A 21544-nucleotide genomic window follows, 5' to 3' on the forward strand; every position below is an offset into this window, starting at 1 on the left:
TCAGAGTAGTGGGACAAATTTAAATTGTGTGCTACCTAGCAGCATGCAGTGAAATGAACACAGTGTCACTTTAGTGATATTCCTGCCTAAGATGAATAACCTGAATCTAATCATGAGAAAATATCAAGCAGACCCAAACTGAGGGACATTCTAGAAAATAACGCCTGTAACTTTCAAGAGTATAGGGACTTCCCTGGTGGTGCAGTGGTTAAGAATCCGCCTACCAATGCAGGGGACATGGGTTCTAGCCCTGGCCCGGGAAGATCCCACATGCCGCAGAGCAACTAAGCCCATGCACCACAACTACTGAGCCCGCATGCTGCAACTACTGAAGCCTGCGCGCCTAGAGCCCATGCTCCGCGACAAGAGAAGCCACCACAATGAGAAGCCCGTGCACTGCAATGAAGAGCAGCCCCCACTCACTGCAACTAGAGAAAGCCCGCACACAGCATCGAAGACCCAATGCAGCCATAAGTAAATAAGTAAGTAAATAAATAAGTAAGTAAGTAAATAAATAAATAAATAAATAAAATTTTTAAAAAGAGTATAAAGGTCGTGAAAGTCAAGGAGAAACTGAGGAAATGTCCTAGACTGAAAGAGACTAAAGGGACTTCCCTGGTGGTGCAGTGGTTAAGAATCCGCTTGCCGATGCAGGGGACACGAGTTCGAGCCCTGGTCCAGGAAGATCCCACATGCCACGGAGCAACTAAGCCCATGTGCCACAACTACCAAGCCTGCGCTCTAGGGCCCGCGAGCCACAACTACTGAGGCCGCATGCCACAACTACTGAAGCCTGCGCACCTAGAGCCCGTGTTCCACAACAAAGAGAAGCCCCCGCTCGCTGCAACTAGAGAAAGCCCGCGCGCAACAATGAAGACCCAATGCAGCCAAAAAGAAAGAAAGACTAAAAAGACATGACAACTAAATACAAGATGTGATTTTGAATGGGATCCTTTCACTATAAAGAATGTTACTGGGACAACAGGAGACACATGAATGGGGTATGAAAATTATCATTAATGTATTGATACATTATTTTTTTAATTAATTTATTTTTTTTTGGTGGTATGCGGGCCTCTCACTGCTGTGGCCTCTCCCGTTGCGGAGCACAGGCTCCGGACGCGCAGGCTCAGCGGCCATGGCTCACAGACCCAGCCGCTCCGCAGCATGTGGGATCCTCCTGGACCGGGGCACAAACCCGTGTCCCCTGCATCGGCAGGCGGATTCTCAACCACTGTGCCACCAGGGAAGCCCTGATACATTATTATTAATGTATGAATTTTAATTTCCTGATGTTGATGGTTGTACTATGACGCATAGGGGAAGGTGCTTGCTTGTAGGAAACTTACACTAAAGTATTCATAGGTGATGGAGCACTGGAGCATCAGGTTGGCAACTTACTCTTACATGGTTGCGGGGGAGGTTCTTTGTATCTACTTCCAACTTTTTAGTAACTCTGTGATTGTTTCAAAATTAAAAATAATAACGCACTGGAAAAAAAAGAAAAAAAGTACTTCCTCTAACCATTTCTGAAGGAAACTGTGAGGTTTAAATGAGATACTTGGAGGAAAGTTAAAAGTATTATAAAAATGCAAGATACATTATTACAAAACCAAAGTAAAGGCTTTTTATGGGTTACGGTCGTGGACATATAGGATTGACAAATCACCATTAATCATGACTACTGTCCACCCTTCATCGTAGATTTATATATTCCACATTAATTTCAGGTATCAAGAGAACTAGGCAGATGGAACACTAAAGCTGACCATAATTAGCAAGTACTTCTACAAGGCCTGTGTCCCATACCTCTCCTCTTGAGGAGTCCTTACTCGGGGATGAAGATGATGAATGAGGTGCAGCCACCAAAGAAGTAGCACCAATGGCTGCGGCTTGGGGGAGTTCTCGCTCTTCATTCCCTGGACGTCGATTCCAGCTGGGGTCACTCATAGGTCGCCGGACAGAAGACACTATATCAGAGCTCCTGCTGCGAACTAATCTCTCAGGGTAAGAATGCCTTTGCTTAAATGCCTCCATCTCAGCTGGAGTTAAGACATGGGAACCGAAGTTTGGCAACCTGGCCTCGTTTCCTCCTGCAGCTCCTTCCAGGATTGGGGGATCTGGTGGTGGATGCGATGGCCTGGCATAGTGAACCTTTGGCCTTACTACAGCAGAAGCCCCTGGAACACAGAAAAAAAGTCTGCAGCTGAGACAGCAAAGTCCAACAAAGGCACGAACAAAGGGTTTTGGTTTTGTTCTTCTGTCCATGATAAAACAAGAGTCAAAAAGTTCATCTGACTACTTTACCTTCGTGTGAAGACAGTGGATCAAACATGGCAAGGAGAGACTCTGACTGAGAAGGAGGAGAGGTCAGCTGGTGGGCACCTAAAAGAGATGGGCAAACTGTGTGACCAGGTCAGAACTCATGACTCAGTAGGAGTTTCAACACTGTGACAAAGGTTCTCTTCCACAGTCTTCCATTTTGACCAATTACAACTTGAGGGGCATATCAGAAAAAACATGATCTAATAAATAGCATATTCTGCTTACCTCAAATTCATTTTATGTTTTTATCTACATATTTACATGGATTTTAATTACATTTAAGTAGTCTAGCATCCACTGCCTATTACTTCTAATGGCCAAACTGTACTATGGTTAATGCAAAGAGCAGAGCCAGAAGATGTAAATCATCAAAATTTTCAGAATGTCACAAGTTCCCTGAATCTCACCTTCCCTCCACCTATAAAAATAGGGGCAATACTACCTATAGAAGGAGTATAAATAAAAAGTTGTAAAATTTGAAATTCTAATATTGCTCTCAGCAAAAGACAATTTATAAGAGAACTCATAACAAAAATGAGTAATACGGGACTTCCCTAGTGGTGCAGTGGTTAAGAATCCACCTACCAATGCAGGGCCCTGGTCCGGGAAGATCCCACATGTTGTGGAGCAACTAAGCCCATGTGCCACAACTACTGAGGCCTGTGCGCCTAGAGCCTGTGTTCCGCAACAAGATAAGCCACCGCAACGAGAAGCCCGCACACTGCATCGAAGAGTAGCCCCTGCTCGCCGCAACTAGAGAAAGCCCTTGCGCAGCAACGAAGACCCAACACAGCCAATAAATAAGTTAATAAATAAATTTATTTTAAAAATTAGCAATACTACATTATACTACAAAACAAACTTGAACTTCTAAAGTACAATATTTTAAAACTACAGAGTAAAAGATGACTCCTCTAAGCATATGTCTATAAACAACCAAAATCAGAGATATAAAAATATGCAGAGACTAAAACTTACAAATATATAAAAGAAACCATTCCACTAAGCTTTTTGAGTCTGAGCTCTTTTTTGATAATGAATAATAGTACTATTTTGCCATTTGATTTTCCTTTTGTTCTGTGTCTTATAATTACCTTCATTTTAAAAAATGAGAAATAGTGTATCATTATGAAAGATAGCTTAGAATATCAGTTCTCAAAATTTTGGTCTTAGGACACTTTTACATTCTTAAAATTTTTTGACCCTAAAAGCTTACTTACGTTGGTTATATCTAATGATATTTACCATATTAGAAATTAAAACTGAAAAGAATATATAAATAAAAATTTTATACTTTTAGGGCCTCCCTGGTGGCGCAGTGGTTGAGAGTCCGCCTGCCGATGCAGGGGATATGGGTTCGTGCCCCGGTCTGGGAGGATCCCATATGCCGCGGAGCGGCTGGGCCCGTGAGCCATGGCCGCTGGGCCTGCGCATCCGGAGCCTGTGCTCCGCAACGGGAGAGGCCACAACAGTGAGAGGCCCGCATACCGCAAAAAGAAAAAAAAAAAAAAAAAATTTTATACTTTTAATAAATTTTATATTAAAATTTTACATTCATTTAAATATACTTATTAAATGGTAACACAAATAACCCTTTTAAATGAAAAATAATTATATTTTCCAAAATAATAAACCAGAAGAGTGACACTTCTACATTTTTGCAATCCTTCAATGTATAACTTTATAGAACACAGCTAGATTCTCATATCTGCTTCTGCTTTCAATCTGTTGCACATGTTGTTTTGGTTAAAGTATATATAAAGAAAAGCTGATCTCACAAAGATATGCAGGTAGCAAAGAGACAATATTTTAACAGCCTTTTCAGAAAATTGTGGATATTATTCTTTGATACTCTACCAAATCTTGCTAAGTAGTAGTTTTTTAAAGATTAGCTACCATTTGGAATCTGAAACCAAATCAGTGAACTTTTTGTACTCTGCTACGTTAAAATTTAATTGGTCTGTCTTGCACTTTAAATGGATCTTTTACCCAAGCATGATTTTGTAACATCATACACTGATCATCTGGAAAATACTGGTTCAATTAGATATGCAGATCTTCCAAATGTTGACACATTTCATCATATAACATCAAAAAAAATGACATTCTTGATATCACCACCAATCTCACCAGAAAAGTTTTTAAATAGCAGGAAGTTGTCAAGCTCGTGGAGGTAGACACGAGTTTTCCAAAATTCTAATTTTTATCTGTAAGCTTGGATTTTATCATTGGCAACAAACTCTGTCCTGTCAGTTGTTTTCCTTGAAATGACAGGCTCATTTTGTTAATTTTCAAGAAATGCCTGCCAAATATCCAAGTACGAATAACTACAGTTTGTCATTCTTTCAAGTAAAAATGGTATTTCATGAAAAACAAACAAGAAAAAAAAACAGCTACTTAGTTAGCTCTCAACTCAATCACATAAGTGCTTTTCCTTGAGACACTTCATCGTATTTCAGAATGCAGCAGAAATGCATTAAAGGGGAACTTCCTATTACTTCACAATATTAGATAGATATGTACTCAAGGGTTGAGATATAGCATTAAATAATTTTTACCACTTCATCAAAGACATTCATAGGTAAAAAAAAAAATTTTTTTTTTAAACTGTGAGAGAAGAATACAGTGACTGCTAGTCTGGTCTGGTGCCACTGCCTTGCTTCATGCTAAGGCCTCAGCAAATTTACCCACCTTTGCAACGTCAATATGGTAGAAGGGACAATAACCTTTTATTACTGTGAAAACAGTTTTGACCTCATACTTCCCCAGCCCCCAGAAATGTCTTAAGGGCCCTCAGTGGTCCATGGACACTACACTTGAAAACTGCTGGTTTAGAACAGTGGTTCTCAGCTGGGGCTATTTTGCCCCCTAAGGGATCATTTGGCAATGTCTGGGGACATTTTTAGTTTTCATCACTGCACGAGAGGGAGGGGGATGGTGTGCTTCTGACAGAGGCCAGAGAGGCTGCTAAACATCCTACAATGCACAGGACAGGCCCCCACAACAAAGAATTACCTGGTCCAAAATGTCCATAGTGTTGAGGATAAAAAACTTTGGTTTAGAATAAACAAAAATGTAAAAAACGAAACAAAAGAAGTACTTCAAACCCAGTGCCCAAGATATAAAACCACTACTTACTAGCACTCTGGTACTTCTTCCCAGTGCTTTCTTTAGGATAGGTTTTTTAACATTTTATTATCTTATATATAAAATTCTTTAAAAATAAAATTTCCAAGTGGTATTATGTTCTAGGTATTTCTCCAAATTATTTCATATTATTTAAAGCATTTAAAAAATAGCTGTATAAGTTCTAATAAGTGGTTACATCAAAATTCACTTAGCCATTCTATTTTTCAGTTCTTAGGTTGGTTCTAATTTTCTGCCAATATAAATATTACGGAGAACATCTTTGTGCATAAGACTTTCTCCATACAGGAACTGTTTCCTTATGACCGATTCCTAAAGTGGGCTAACTGAACCAAATTTAGCGTGTGAACCTTATTTTAAGGCCTTACACACATATTGCCAAACTACACCCTGAAGTGCTGCAACAGTTGACACTATCACCAGCAATGTGTCAAAGGCTGCCAGTTTCAACATGGATGTGATCATTTCTAAAAGTCATTCTCATTTCCCCTTCTTACCATGAGTTACTTCATCCATGTCTGGACTAGTGACAGAATCTTTACCCCCAAAATCAGAGCTGCACTCAGATCTCAGGTCTTCAATCTTATTGGGAATATCCTCAGAGGTTGCACTTATGCCTTTAAAAAAAATGGTAAAAAATAAACAGCAAGAACAAAATAACCATACAAAAAGTAAATGAAGTTTGGAGAAATGTATACATTCTCACATTTTTTGTGTCTCAGTTCTTTACATGTGAGTTGTTTGGTATTATATCCTTTATTGTACGATTGCTTAAATATATTTACCTTCATTTGTACAACATAATCAGAATTATCATGTGATGTCTAAATACAGTAGCAGAGGCTACCAAGAACAGATAGAGTTATAGAGGGAACACACACAGACCATTTGTCAACTACTTTGACAGGCTCTATAACGGCACACATTAACTTCTCATTGATGTCAGGTCCCACAGAAATAAGTTTCCTGGAAATTACTCAGATCTTAAATAAAATACATCTCTTTGCTATCAACTTTATAAATGGGGAGGTGGGAACACACCTTCAAATCCTTATTCCTTAAAACAAGCCAGACATACCCGACACAACACTGAGGCCTGGTGTGCTGGGGCGGGAACTGACCTCCCTGACATCCGTATCATCAGATGTGCTACCCAGTCCTGAACAGCTCTCCAGTTCTTGCAGTCGCTCCTCCTGCTTTAGATCTGGGGCCTCTAAACAGAAAAAGTGAGGTATCACATCAGTGATTCTACTAGCATGTCACAGTTTCAGCTTTTGCAACCCAGAAGCCACCAGGGCATGAATGAAATCAGTGTAAACAGACTTTTAAGTCTGGGCCAGTTAGCAGAGTTTGTTAGATCAAGTGTTAAAGAGGTCGAGGTTGTGATTTTCATCCTAATACAGGTCAGTTCACTGTGCACAGATGAAAACTCTGCTTCCAGATCACTAATTTCACAGAGCATTCTATTGGTTAACAAGTAAACTAAACAAGAGAATACAGAACAGCTTAGCATTAAATCAACCACTCTCTAAAAAATAACTCCTATGGATGTTCAATACTGAGCTAATCCTACCGTCTCCTTATGTAAAGGTTAGCATGTCTGAATGTGGTAACATTAAAAAACACATATCAAGATTGCTTCATTATTCTTGAGCCAAGCAATCAAAAAGAAGGTAATTCAGATATATAGTTACTTATATTTGCATTCTGGTACTTGACATTTAGTTGAAGACAAGGATTTATATTCATAATCAGAAAAAAAGCAGAAATGCAATACATAAGAGAAAGTACAAAATACTTTATATATGTTTATAATAATCCTGCAAAAAATAATTCTCAGGATTCCAGAGCCTCAATGTCAATGCATTTCAAAAATACATTAGGTATCTTTGGATCAAGTTCTCCAAATCTAAACATGCTTACCAGGCATCCAACCACTCAGAGTGGTTGTGATAAGTTAGTGGGAGATACTGAACTCAATGTCCCACATAGAATCCTGATGACTTACTAACGATTGCTTCCAAGGTAACTGAACAGAGTCAGAAAGCACCTGCCATCTTAGCCTATGCCATCCAACACTGCATTTTTTCTTGATGGACAGAAAATACCCTAAACTAATTTTCCATTTGAAATTCTTAGCAGTGTGATGGCCTCATACTTGTCAAATGTATATCTGACAAAATGTACATAATATAGAAATTAGGATACCTTACATTTAAAACTTCTGTGCAAATCAAAAAGCAAACAATGACAGCATACTAACCTGAGTCACTTGGCAATACCTCTACACTCCAAGCTTCGCTTGTTGTCTCTGATATGGTAGAACCAGTGCAGGGGTCAAGAAGCACTGACCCTGAACCTGGCAGGCACAGTAAACTGCCTAACATGTTCTCTGCTGCTGCACCTGTATAACCAGTAGGGAGTAAAGGGTTAACAAACGTCCTCAGGGAAAGAGCAGTGACGATGGAAAAAAGCCAAACACTAAGCTAACAGAATCTCTCTATTCACAAGAAAGAAGCCAAGGAAAGAGTAATTTCAATGAATAACACCACTAAAAACATAAATTTCCCACTTTGGTCACAATAACGCAAGCTCCTTTTCATCAGTTTCCTACTGTTCACCTTAGTCTCCATTGAGAAAACACAGATCATTAGGACAAGTCATTTCAACTAGTTTTCATCTTGACTTTTTAGCAAATTTTACATGTCCCTAATATCTCTCTAATATTTTAGTCCTTCAGGGATTAAAAACACTCAAACAGAGACATTTAACCATAGAAAGTTACACTGGCCAAATATGTTTTCTTCTGGCACATTAGCCACATATTCAGAGCAATAAAATATATTTGCAGGAAAACTCACATCTCCTCTGTAGCACTCATTCAACTGCAAATACAGCTTATTGCCCAAATACAGCTCATTGCCAGGAAAAATACTATTGTACTTTGACATCTGGAACAAAATAATGCAAAACCAATTGAGAAATCTATTTACACTGCTTAAAAATACAAATAGAAAGATTAAACATTATTGTAAACCTGTGTGAAAAATACTCAAGGTTCAGAATGCTCCACTACTTCTGATTAAACCTAATAAAAGAACAATTTTATTTCAGTAGATGAAGAACCTTTGGAAAAACTGGTAAAAGGTAACTTTTAAAGATACGTCATGGTTACCAAGGGGGAAAGATGGGGGGAGGGATAAATTAGGAGTTTGGGATTGGCATATGCACACTGCCATATATGGAATAGATGGTCAACAGGGACCTACTGTACAGCAGAGAAAGCTCTGCTCAATGCTCTGTAATAACCCATATGGGGAACGAATCTGAAAAAGAATGGATATACGTATAATTGAATCACTTTGCTATACACCTGAAACTAAGACAACACTGTACTGATAAATCAACTACTCCAATATAAAATAAAAGTTAAATTTAAAAATTTAGAAAATAAAGATGCATCATGAAATAATTACAAATAAAATAATGTCTGGAACCTGCCTGATTAACCTGTGATTATATAATCGGGGGAGGAGATAACAAGGTGGGAGAAGAGATGAAACAAAACTGGCCATGTGTGTATGTGTGATTGTTGAAGCTGAGTGATGGGTACATGGTGTTCATTATACTGTTCTCTCTTGTATTTGTTTGAAATGTTCCATGATTTAAAAAGAAAATAAAGATGGTGACTACAAGACTGTATGAATCTTTCAGAACAGACAGAACAATATCCTAAAAAGGGTAACTTTTAACGTATGTAAATTGTATCTCGATAAACTTGGTATAAAAAAAGAAAAAAGAAAAAACTGGTCATTCTTTGGAACTGAATTAAACCTTCCAGATGTAAATTCAGTTTTTAGAGAATCTCAGTATCATATTATTCTGAAAGATTTTATGGCTATAACCTGTAAGAATTTTCATGTTAAGGCAAGGTGTTTAGTCTCAAAAGAAGAATATGCTAATCACAGACTAAGAACATATACTATGCCCTGCAAACAAGAATTGACAAGAAGTTGATTCAAAAGACTGTTTTTTCTTTTTTGCAGGGGGAGGGGTGCTTCAATGTAGACAGGGGAAAATACTACCTATATTTAAGTAAAGAAAAAAGAAATACACAAATGCCTTGTCACATACAATTACCTCAGTTTCCCAGTTACTGCTAACATACACACCATGTTTGTCAGAGCACTGAAGTTCCCTCCCATGAGGGGTGGATGGATATGAATAAACAGCAATCTTCCAGAGACATTAAATAGCAGTTACCTGCGATTTCTTGCAAGCGATCTTCATCAATGTTAGGGTCAAAATCACTTCCCAAGACATCTGTACTCCACGTCTCACTCACTGTTTCTGATATATCCCTATCATCTGTCAGTCCCATCATGTCACGAATTTCAAACTTCCTTAGCTTATCATCGAGATTATCCTGGGTTGTAGCTATCAAAAACAAAATTAAGCACTTAAAAAATGGTAGCACAGCTATCATTTTTTATATCAACTTTAAAGACCTTTTTGTCTTTGAACTTCAAGTTACATATTTTAACATTAACACTCAGCACATAGTACTAAAACACTGAATTATTCCCTCACGGATGTACTCTTTCCCTCTCTGAATTGAGCTCTGCATATGTCCTCCCCCTTCCAGTAAATTAACTGGGGCCATCCATGCAATCAGTTGTCTCCCTGTCCTCTAGAGTGTGACTTTGGTCAAGAATTGGGATATATTCCCCTTTCTCTGAATTTGCACAGGCCTGGTTCCTTACTTTGTCCAAAAGCTAAGGAGGAAGTGTGCCAGTTGTGAGGTTAGGCCTCAAGAGAGAACTTAGAAACCTCTGCTCTCTCATCCTTGGTTCTCTCATGAGGACAAGCTGAAACCAGTCTGCTGGAGGATGAGGAACCACATGGAACAAAGCAAAGGTCATCCTAGATGAGCCAGCTCCCCAGTGACCAACGGACCCCCAGCTAAGATTAGCAGAGCTCCCTACTCAACCACTGATGACAAGAGATGCATGAATGAGCCCAGTCCAAATCAGAACCACCACCTGGCTGACCCACAGACGTGAGAGCAAAAATCAATGTTCAGGGCTTCCCTGGTGGCGCAGTGGTTGAGAGTCCGCCTGCCGATGCAGGGGACACGGGTTTGTGCTCCGGTCCGGGAGGATCCCACATGCCGCGGAGCGGCTGGGCCCGTGAGCCATGGCTGCTGAGCCTGCGTGTCTGGAGCCTGTGCTCCGCAACGGGAGAGGCCACAACAGTGAGAGGCTCATGCACCACAACAACAACAACAAAATGTTTATTGTTTTAAGGCACCAAGTTTTGGGGTGGTTTGTTACATAGCATTATTGTGGCAATAATTAACAGATAAATCCATACCAAAAAAAACAAAAAAAAACAAAAAACGTGAAGCCTTAACCACTGGACCACCAGGGAAGTCCCCATTCACTTCTTAACCTAGTATTCACGAGTGTAGACTGCCAACCACCCATATCAGAATCACCTAGACGGTTTGTTAAAGAGGTGATATTCTTTCTATCTTAAGCTAATATTATTTCAGGTTTCTGTTATCTGCAGAAATTTTAATCCTAAATAATACAGTGACAAACTGATCCAGTAAAAACACAGCATTACTTAACCACACATAACCCAATTGGCAATACTCTTTTCCTTTCCAAAAACAGACTGATCCAGGATTTCTAGAAATGAGACATGGGAAATGTCTTTTTTTCCCCCCTATCCCCAGGTGATTTTTACACACACTAAAGTCACTGCCTCAAATCCAGTTGAGGGCATCTGCCCTCAACATTCCTGTGAAAGCCACCACTGATCTTTAAATGGACAAATCCAAAGGACTTTTTCATATTAATCTTCCTAAAGCACAAAAGGGATCCATGTACTTTTCATCCTTACCTCACGCTATGACCCTACTTGACAGTTCCTGAGTAAGTACTATGGCTTCCCACCTCCCTGACTTGCTTATACTACTATTCCTTCACCTAGAATATCTCTAGTTTCAGCCAATGCAATGCCAGCCAGGCTTTGAGGTTACTATTTTCTCCCAATAAGCTTTTCCCTACACTTTCAACCACATGTATTTCTCACTCAGAACTGCCAAAGCACTTTTATGATAATTTTAATCATTTGTGTACCATTCTCTCCCTATTCTAAGTTCCTTGAGCTCTGCGTATTTATCTTAGTGTCCCTTAAAAATTTAATATTACAGAATTGAAATACCAAATATTACAGAATTCAAGCAATTCATTTTAAGTATTCTATGTAATTTTAGCCTGAATAATCCACTTAGCAACTAAACACATTTTTTTTTTTTTTTTTTTTGCCAAGCCACTAGGCTTGCAGGATCTTAGTTCCCCAACCAGGGACTGATGCTGGGCCACCGCAGTGAGTCCTAACCACTGGACCGCCAGGGAATTGCCAACTAAACACATTTTTAAGAACTGAAGGAACTATGAGTAAATGCAAGTTTAATGGTCATTATATAATCAACTGAACACAGCCAACTTACATGGAAACAGATTGTTTATTCTGCAACCAGGTAAATTCTTTGCTGCTTGAACAGCTGAATTCGACCTCACTTTACCTTGCTCATGCTCTAACAGCTGTAGAGCTTCAACTCCATTACTCCCAGAAGGTCCTGCTCCAAGTTCTGATACAGATTCCCCTTCCAGGTCTAGTGAGGATACTGAATTAGAACGATTTGAAGGACCTAGAGAAACGTTTATACTGTGAGTGAGCTTTTTTTGACAGTCATGAGCCACCATGTAATTTTTCATGCTTTGATAAGAGACTAAAAAGACTGATTAAAGTGCTTTTAATGCTGTTATGCCCTATAAATAAACACGCCCTTTAAGCCAGAAATTCTGCTTTTAGAAATTTATCCTAAGGAACTAGTCAAAAATTCACCTAAGGTCGCTTGTTGCAGTGCTTCTTATAATGTCTGAAAAGTGAAAGCAATCTACATGTGTAATCACAGAAGAATGTTTAAATAAATTATGATAAATGCCCAATTGAAGTTAAAGAAAATAGACATTAAAAACCATGTTATTTAAGAATGCTAAATTACATAGGGAAATGTTACTGTTATATTGTTAAACAAAAAAAGGTTACAAAACAGCCTAAGCCTAATTTTGCTATAAATAAACCAAAATGTTAACTGTTATTAATAGAATGGTAAGGTCACAGATGGTTCAATTTTTCCTTCATTTTCTAGAACGAATGTACACTACTTATGTTTTCAAAAGTGAGAAAAAAAGGAAAAGTTATTACCATTTATGTTTATTTTAAAATGTTTGTCAAATTGAAACTTTTTCATTAAAAAAGCTTGTCCTAGCGCATGGAGTGACATACTCTCACTTTACAATCTTGCCTTTTCATTTTCTTTTTTATTCCTATCCTACTTCCATTGTATCTTTCTGCTTCATTAAAACATTAGCAGTATACACAACACCCTGAAATTCTAGTGAGTCCATTTTTTTTCCATTTAGACATGCATTATATCCCTCTAAAGGAGCTCTACAAGCTTTGGTATATGTTAATACTAGTGAAATAAAACTCGGTATTATTCAAGTCTCAATGCAGACTTAGATCGTCTCCATTTTATATGACCAAAGGTCTCTTGCAATGTCAATTTTATTCAAAGAAACAATCTTTACAGCCAACTGTTCAAGATCATTAGAGGAAAACTTCATTACTCTCCTCAGTGAGAGGCACAGGTGGCATAATTGTAATTTTTAAGGCTCCTTTAAAGAACACAAAACAAAATATTACTTGAATCACACAACTCCTTGAATGAAGTAACCCTTCACCTTCAGATATTCCTTCCAGATTATCACTGCAGAGGGAAAAGCGCAAGGTTTTATCAGGTTTACCGTGGAGTTTGTTTTCATCGACAGGGACATCTCCTTGTCCTCCATCTGAAAGCTGCATGTTTAGGACCTGAAAAATAAAATGCCATTAGTTTATCACAACTGAGAGATTATTGGTAAGAAAACAAACCATGGCAAATGCATATTTAAGTTCGTCTTAATATTAAATTATCATTTTTAACTGAAAACCCATTTATAGGGCTCCAATCAAGTTTTTAAGTACCCCTGGGATAAAAGTGCACCAGTTAGAAGAACTGAACCTATGTCTTTCCATCACCCTACCAGTTTCAGCAACTGAACAGGCAATTGGACATCGATGAGCAGTGATTAGGTTTGCAGGAGTCGGAGGCTTCAGACTCAGCAGTCCAGTCCTCCCAGTTCTGCCATGGGCCAACTATGTAAACTTAGATACGTTTTTTAAGCTCTCTGAGCCTCATCTTCTTCATCTATAAAATGGTGATAGTAACAGTACATATGCCACGGAGTTGTTGAGGATTAAATAAAAAGATGCACATAAAGCATTTGGCACAGTAAAGTGACATTAATTTTGTGTGCATTTTTCTAAAAGTTAATAAACTAATTAATAGGAAAAAAACATGTAAACAAATTATTCTGTAGGCACCAGAATTAATCAGTCTACTTAGAACCTCCACTTGATCACCATACACACAGCCACAAAGTCCATACCAGAAGCCGAAGTATGACTTCTATGCCACATCTAGCTTAGAGCTGATTGCCTTTTTACAGAGCTTTCTGTTAGATGATTTCCAAATAACAATTACTTCTCACTCCCCACAAACCTCATAACTCAGCTCTGTATGTGTATCTCCAACTTAATGAAGAATTGAGTGCTTTGCTGGATGTCACAGCATGTATTAAGCACACCTGGAACTTGAACTCACAACCACTGGGTTCCTAGGCTGCTGCTGGAATGTGAAGAACAGTGTCCTCAATTAAAAAGAAAAAACAAGGGCTTCCCTGGTGGCGCTGTGGTTGGGAGTCCGCCTGCTGATGCAGGGGACACGGGTTTGTGCCCCGGTCCGGGAAGATCCCACATGCCGCGGAGCGGCTGGGCCCGTGAGCCATGGCCGCTGAGCCTGCGCATCCGGAGCCTGTGCTCCGCAGAGGGAGAGGCCATAACAGTGAGAGGCCCGCGTACCAAAACAAACAAACAAACAAACAAAAAACAACACAAAGCCAAAAAAAAAACAAACCCTTAAGGCGCTGGTTTTTTTTGTTTTTTTTTGTTTTTGCTGTACGTGGGCCTCTCACTGTTGTGGCCTCTCCCTTTGTGGAGCACAGGCTCCGGATGTGCAGGCTCAGTGGCCATGGCTCACGGGCCCAGCCGCTCCGCGGCATGTGGGATCTTCCTGGACCGGGGCACGAACCTGTGTCCCCTGCATCGGCAGGCGGACTCTCAAGCACTGTGCCACCAGGGAAGCCCAAGGCGCTGTTTTTTTTTTTTTTTTTTTGCGGTACGTGGGCTTCTCACTGTTGTGGCCTTTCCCGTTGCGGAGCATGGGCTCCAGACGCACAGGCTCAGCGGCCATGGCTTATGGGCCCAGCCGCTCTGCGGCATGTGGGATCTTCCCGAACCGGGGCACGAACCCGTGTCCCCTGCATCGGCAGGCGGACTCTCAACCACTGCGCCACCAGGGAAGCCCCCAAGGCGCTGTTTTGACCTCACATTTAAATAAGTAAATTAAAGGTTTTCTAATGACTCCATATATTTACTCATGTGATGCTTTTAAAAGGTCATTTAAAAATAGAATCTTTTCCCTATTTGCTTGAAATTAAATGCAGACATAAAGATTTTACATTTTGTATTTGTAAGATAACTTGAGCCTTCACACTCATCAGAGTGAGCAATGTGCAATAAATCTTCAGGAAAAATCCATCTGAAGGCCTCGAGAGTGGTATGAATTAACGAAAAACAAAAGGATCATACCACAATCTAGATATTTCCCTGGGCAGGAATGCTGGCGGCTGTCTTCAAGGCTGCCATTGGGTGGGGGTTGGGGGACGGTAACAGGGGGAGTAAAATGCCACAGACTCTCTTACTGAAACGCAGCAGTTCTTTTCCTCATTAAGCATTCCCCTGGTTGCCACAAGTTTATTACATTCTAGAGTTCCCAAAAAGTTGATTCTGACAGTTTTTGTCAGCTTATTCACTTTGAATGTGTGTGGGGGAACAGGGTTGTGGATTTTGATGGTCCTCTTTCCTGCAAGTCACGCCACTTAATCAACCACCATCATCACTGTATCAACCACTATAACTGGTCCCTTCTTCCCAGGCCAGGAATAGGCTTTGTTGAATAATAAGCAGTCACTGTTGAAGGTAAGAAAATCCTTCTTTCTCAAGAGGTCACAATCTATGAGAAGAGGCTCCTATGTTTAGAGTCAAAACTTCTTTCCTCTTGCTTCTGTCTCAAGCTCTTCTGTTTACAAATATCTTAAAACTGATTCTCATATCCCCAACCCCATTTCCTTAAAATATTTTACTTAGCTTTCCTTTCAATTATCTCTTCCATTTCTTCCCAACCAGCCAAAGAACAGAAATTATTTCTAAATACTGTTTGGCTCTTTAAAGCAGGAATACCACTACTATATCATTAAAAAGAAAAGAAACATAAAATATTTCCTACAGGTCACTGGAAAAGTCTCTTCAATTTCTATAACACAACTTCCTGGCTTCCTGCCTCTTCTACTACTATTAGGAAAATTCCTTTTGGTATGGGTATGGTTATCAACTACAGTGCCACAGGTTTATTAATGTGAAGGACCTCCAGAACTGTTCACAGGGAGTTGAGCATTTGATGGGGTATCATGGGAGACCCACTGAAGATAATGAAAAATATCTGTTAAATGTATACTGATTTATAGAAGCAAGTGACCTTTACTGAGGAGAAAAGAATCTGAAGTTCTTAACATTAATAGCTACAAGCTAAGTGTATCAATACAGTCATACCTCATTTTCTGACATCATCCCTGGAGTAAGCTGGGGACCTGTTCCTAAGGAAATGACCAACACCTCTTCTGGCTGCACTTCCTGGATAGTTTCTTGAGCTGATCCTTCATGGTCCATATGTAAGTCCATTAGAACATTGGTGCGGCTTCTGCTCCGAGTTGCTAATAAAAAAATTTCAAGTAAGATAATTTAGAGAAAAAGACAAAATGAAGAAAATGGCACATTAATACAAAAATATATTTTCTATTAATGCAGAACATTTGCACATGCACAAAAAAAGAGTGGTGAGAGTATGAATTAAAAAAAAAAAACCCATATCTTCCCAGCTACTCTACTAATGACTAATACAAATTCTCCTTCAAAACTGATCAACAGAAACAATGATCCATATTCACCTGACAGGGAGTGACACAGTTTACACCTGCAGAACAGCAAACACGTCCCAATCAATTTAAGACTTGGGAGTGACAAGAAAAGCATTACTTTATTCCTTATCTTTTCAAGGTATAATATCTTCAACTATTTCTCCAACAAAATGATTTAACTGCGGCAGGTCTCCCATACTAATAACTAAACTTAAAAGCACTAGAAAAGTTCACATAGAAATCTGATAGCCATAGAAAGTTATACACGTCGGCAACTGCTGACAAAACCAGAATCAGTTTTTGAAAACACAGTTTTTTCCTGAAATGTATTAACCTCTTCCTAAAGATGCAGAAGAGTTCTCTTTGTTTGAATATAAGTTTCCTTTCTGCTTTATGGGAACATTCTAAATTACTGACGGATCTAATTACTTGGGGGTGTTTTTCCCCTACTTATAAGTAAATAAGTAATATCTTTTTCTAAAGTAATCCATCCTATAGATCTTACAAGAACTTTTGTTTTTGGTGGGTCTTTGTGTTTGTTTGTTTGTTTGTTTTGTTTTCTGGCTGCACTGAGCAGCCTGTGGGATCTTAGTTCCCCAACCAAGGATCGAACCCGGGCCCTCGGTAGTGAAAGCATGGAGTCCCAACCACTGGACCGCCAGGGAATTCCCTTACAAGAACTTTTGGAAACTGAAAGATTTAGATAGTTTGTGACAATTTCTCTATGAACTTTAGTCTTCTGTGATAAGTGTCAGGTTTTTTCAGAGAACAATAAGATTCAATACAACCAGAATACTAAACAGATACTCCTTCAGGGCAAATAAAAGTGCAGACATGAAGCACAAACACTCAATTATAATAAAAGTCTTGCAACTTCAGTTTCGGTGAAAGTTGACCTACTTGAAGACAGAACTATAAACAATCATGTTCTCTCCACAATGCTGTAGATCAGTTCATCAATCACCCTTTCAAAACTCAAAGCACACATCAACTTCCAAAAGTCTAAAACAGGTTCACTTACACCTTTCTTTGCTGACCCTCACTGTCTTCTCTTGAACTGTAAACTTAACTTCAACTTTATGAACAATTACGTGAATCTTAAGGAACAAACTTTACAATTTATAAAAATGCAAGTAATCAAAATTTATGTACCAATTTACATAAAGCAAAAGCAACATGCACATGGAGCAAAATTTCATAAACTATTTCTTAAATAAAAGTTACATAAGAAAAGGAAAAGCCTATTACCCACCAAAAGGGGTTACTAGAGTAATATGAGCAGTAAGATTGGTGGCTAAGGAATCCCAGGCAGCTATGGCTGCGAACTGTTGTCCTGGGTTGCGAAAGCATTAAACAGAAAGAAAATCAACCCTCTGAATAATGGACACATCTTTTAAAATATGAAATAAGTTCAATGACCAAGTCACATGACTATACAAATTAATACTGGGCAAACATTTGAAATTTACTTTCCATTATACTCTTATTTAATGAATGACATTCTGGATGAAAAGAAATGAAAGAACACGAGTGAATCATGGAAAAAAAAAATCTCTGGTTTACCAAAAATCATTTATTTCTTCATGTTAAAAATGTGCTAATAGGGCTTCCCTGGTGGCGCAGTGGTTGAGAGTCTGCCTGCCAGTGCAGGGGACACGGGTTCGAGCCCTGGTCTGGGAGGATCCCACATGCCGCGGAGCGGCTGGGCCCGTGAGCCACAATTGCTGAGCCTGCGCTTCTGGAGCCTGTGCTCCGCAATGGGAGAGGCCGCGATAGTGAGAGGCCCGCGCACCGCGATGAAGAGTGGCCCCCGCTTGCCACAACTAGAGAAAGCCCTCGCACAGAAACAAAGACCCATAAATAAATAAATAAATAAAATTAAAAAAAAAAAAGAGTTATTTGCCTAAGTACTCTGATAAGCACCATGGAAAGTTACAAAAACCTGGACGGTAGTTAATATTGTTTGAGCTCTCAATGGAGCTCAAATTAAAAAGAATCTAAAAAAAAAAGTGCTAATAGCCTATAATATTAAAAATCATTCAATGTCAAGTTTCTTTTTTTTCTATTTATAATTCTGAAAATTGACATTTTGAGATGATGAAAGCCAAAGACTTGAAGAATATGATGCCACATTCCTGTTGATAATATTATTCCATATTATGTTAAAAATAAGGTAGATTAATTTTAAGAAACTGACAATTCTTAACAAATCAGCTCATGGGAGTTTAAAAATGAAATCCCATTCTTCAGAATGTATAAAATATAGGGCTTCCCTGGTGGCACAGTGGTTGAGAGTCCGCCTGCCGATGCAGGGGACACAGGTTTGTGCCCCAGTCTGGGAAGATCCCACATGCCACGGAGTGGCTGGGCCCATGAGCCATGGCCGCTGAGCCTGCATGTCTGGAGCCTGTGCTCCACAACAGGAGAGGCCACAACAGTGAGAGGCCCGCGTACCGCAAAAAAAAAAAAAAAAGAAAAGAAAAGAATGTATAAAATATAATAACTATTCATGCTCACTGCTGAGCTCCTCATGACCGTTAAAAAGTTGGCACTAAAATACTCTGCTCCCTTGGTCTAAACACTCTCTCTGGGTCTTGTTTACTTTGTCTAACTTCCATTCATCCTCCAAGAGAAAGTGCAGCCTTCACCTGCTCCCGGATCTTCTCCTGACAGCATCACCACACCGCTAAGTTAGGTGTCCCCGTAACCCTCTATGCTTATCTCCGTCAGACACTCAGTACACTGAAGGGTACTGGTCTCTTCTCATTCTCCCCAACTGGACTATCAGCAACTAACCTAAGTGTAAGGGCATGACTTAAGGGTCTTTGTATCACCAGTGTTGAACACAGTGCCCCGCCTGCAGGACAGTGATAAGACCACTTTTTGTGTCGATTTTTTTTTTTTTTTCGTACGCAGGCCTCTCACTGTTGTGGCCTCTCCCGTTGCAGAGCACAGGCTCCAGACGCGCAGGCTCAGCGGCCATGGCTCACGGGCCCAGCCGCTCCGCGGCATGTGGAATCTTCCCAGACTGGGGCATGTGTCGATTTTTTGCATGAATTAAATGTGAAAGAACATTTAGAAAATACTTACCCTGAGCGTGGTACATAGTATACATATGCTCAATTTGTTTGTGGATTTATATAGATATTATTACAGATTATACAGATTTATTATGGATAAATGTTTACTAAGGAAATAAGGCTTAATTAAACCTATTTCTTAAAATTGACAAAACAGAAGTTTTGTCTTATTTTATAAAATAACAAAGATCTTAACTCAGTCAATAAGAGACTGGCTATTAATAATAATGAAAAAATAGTAACTATATATTTTCAACTTTACTGATAGAAATTTCTAAAATAATATTATTTTATTATATTATTTAGAACTCTGTGGAAAGAACAGGGTACATAATTCAAATGGTGACAATACATAATTCAAATGATGACTTACAGTAAACAAAGTATACTACAAGTGGCATGATTCCAATTAATTATGACAAGTATGTCTAGATAAAGCTAAAGCCTGGGCTTCCCTGGTGGCGCAGTGGTTAAGAATCCACCTGCCAATGCAGGGGACACAGGTTCGATCCCCGGTCTGGGAAGATCCCACATGCCATGGAGCAACTAAGCCCATGCGCCACAGCTACTGAGCCTGCGCTCTAGAGCCCGCGAGCCACAACTACGGAAGCCCACGTGCCACAACTACTGAAGCCCACGTGCCTAGAGCCCATGCTCTGCAACAAGAGAAGCCACCGCAATTAGAAGCCCACGCTCCACAACGAAGAGTAGCCCGCACTCTCTGCAAATAGAGAAAGCCTGCGTGCAGCAACGAAGACCCAACTCAGCCAAAAATCAATCAATCAATCAATTTATTAAAAAAAAAAAAAAAAGCTTAAGCCTACGGATGAACCTTAACTAATATGGTGCAATTTTTTAAATTTTATTTTAAAAGTTGAATTAGGGCTTCCCTGGTGGCACAGAGGTTAAGAATCCGCCTGCCAATGCAGGGGACATGGGTTCGAGCCCTAGCCCAGGAAGATCCTACATGTTGCAGAGCAACTAAGCCCCTGTGGCACAACTACTGAGCCTGCATACCACAACTACTGAAGCCCACGCACCTAGAGCCCGTGCTCCGCAACAAGAGAAGCCACTGCATTGAAGAGTAGCCCCCGCTCACCGCAACTAGAGAAAGCCCTCACGCAGCAACAAAGACCCAAGGCAGCCCCCAAAAAATTGAACTACCACCAGTAAAAATGAAGAGAAGAACTTCTCCAAATTATTTAAAACTATTTTCCCAAATGCTAAGCAATAACAAGGGCTAAGAAAGAAATATTAAATTTAAAGGAAAGCCTCAATATGAGAAATTCTCTTTACCTATAGGCAATCGATTCTTTTTATTTGCTGGAGTGGTTGCTGGAGACAGCTGAGGAGTACTGTAGGGAGTCATTTCCAAACTGCTGCTTTTTCCTGGCTTTGCCTGGGGCAGGTTTGCCAATAAATTGTCAAGAGCCATTCTATCTTCTCTCAGTTGATCTCCAGACATCACACTCTTCATAAAATTCACCTGGCAAAAGTAAAAGGACATTTAGCTTATGAAATCAATTTTTCAAACACAATATATATTTCTCACACAATGTACTCATCTAGGACTCTGCCCATGTTCAGATAAATGACTTCTGAGAAAGTCCTATTAAAGAATAAAGCCATTACCAGAGTAATAAGCTGACTGTAGGTTATATAAACTACAGTTCTGCTCAACCCTTCCAGAAGATTAACAGAGGACATTGGCGGGGTCTCCACTGCACGGCCTCCAATCACCACATCAAGGAAAGCAGCAACACAGCTCTGTTCAAACAG

The 21544-nt window shown here is 39.6% G+C and overlaps 1 protein-coding gene across 7 annotated transcripts in view; it reads right to left on the bottom strand.

Annotated features, from left to right (window-relative positions):
• The window catches only part of GAPVD1 (GTPase activating protein and VPS9 domains 1), a 74553-nt gene that overhangs the window by 23400 nt on the left and 29609 nt on the right, over positions 1-21544 (bottom strand). For 5 of the 7 annotated variants that reach the window (XM_082629607.1, XM_082629605.1, XM_082629603.1 and 2 more), the window contains 11 exons: positions 21398-21532; positions 21062-21251; positions 16321-16481; positions 13293-13422; positions 12068-12193; positions 9736-9909; positions 7736-7876; positions 6551-6685; positions 5970-6089; positions 2308-2385; positions 1810-2180 (listed from right to left, as the gene is read on the bottom strand). In XM_082629607.1, the coding sequence (XP_082485733.1) occupies positions 1810-2180; positions 2308-2385; positions 5970-6089; positions 6551-6685; positions 7736-7876; positions 9736-9909; positions 12068-12193; positions 13293-13422; positions 16321-16481; positions 21062-21251; positions 21398-21532 (1761 nt within the window). The remainder of the gene's footprint in view (positions 1-1809; positions 2181-2307; positions 2386-5969; positions 6090-6550; positions 6686-7735; positions 7877-9735; positions 9910-12067; positions 12194-13292; positions 13423-16320; positions 16482-21061; positions 21252-21397; positions 21533-21544) is intronic. The other 2 variants (XM_082629608.1, XM_082629606.1) reach the window with 1 other exon arrangement.

Source organism: Mesoplodon mirus (assembly GCF_964341445.2).
Source record: "Mesoplodon mirus genome assembly, chromosome: 1".
Classification (NCBI taxonomy): domain Eukaryota; kingdom Metazoa; phylum Chordata; class Mammalia; order Artiodactyla; family Ziphiidae; genus Mesoplodon; species Mesoplodon mirus.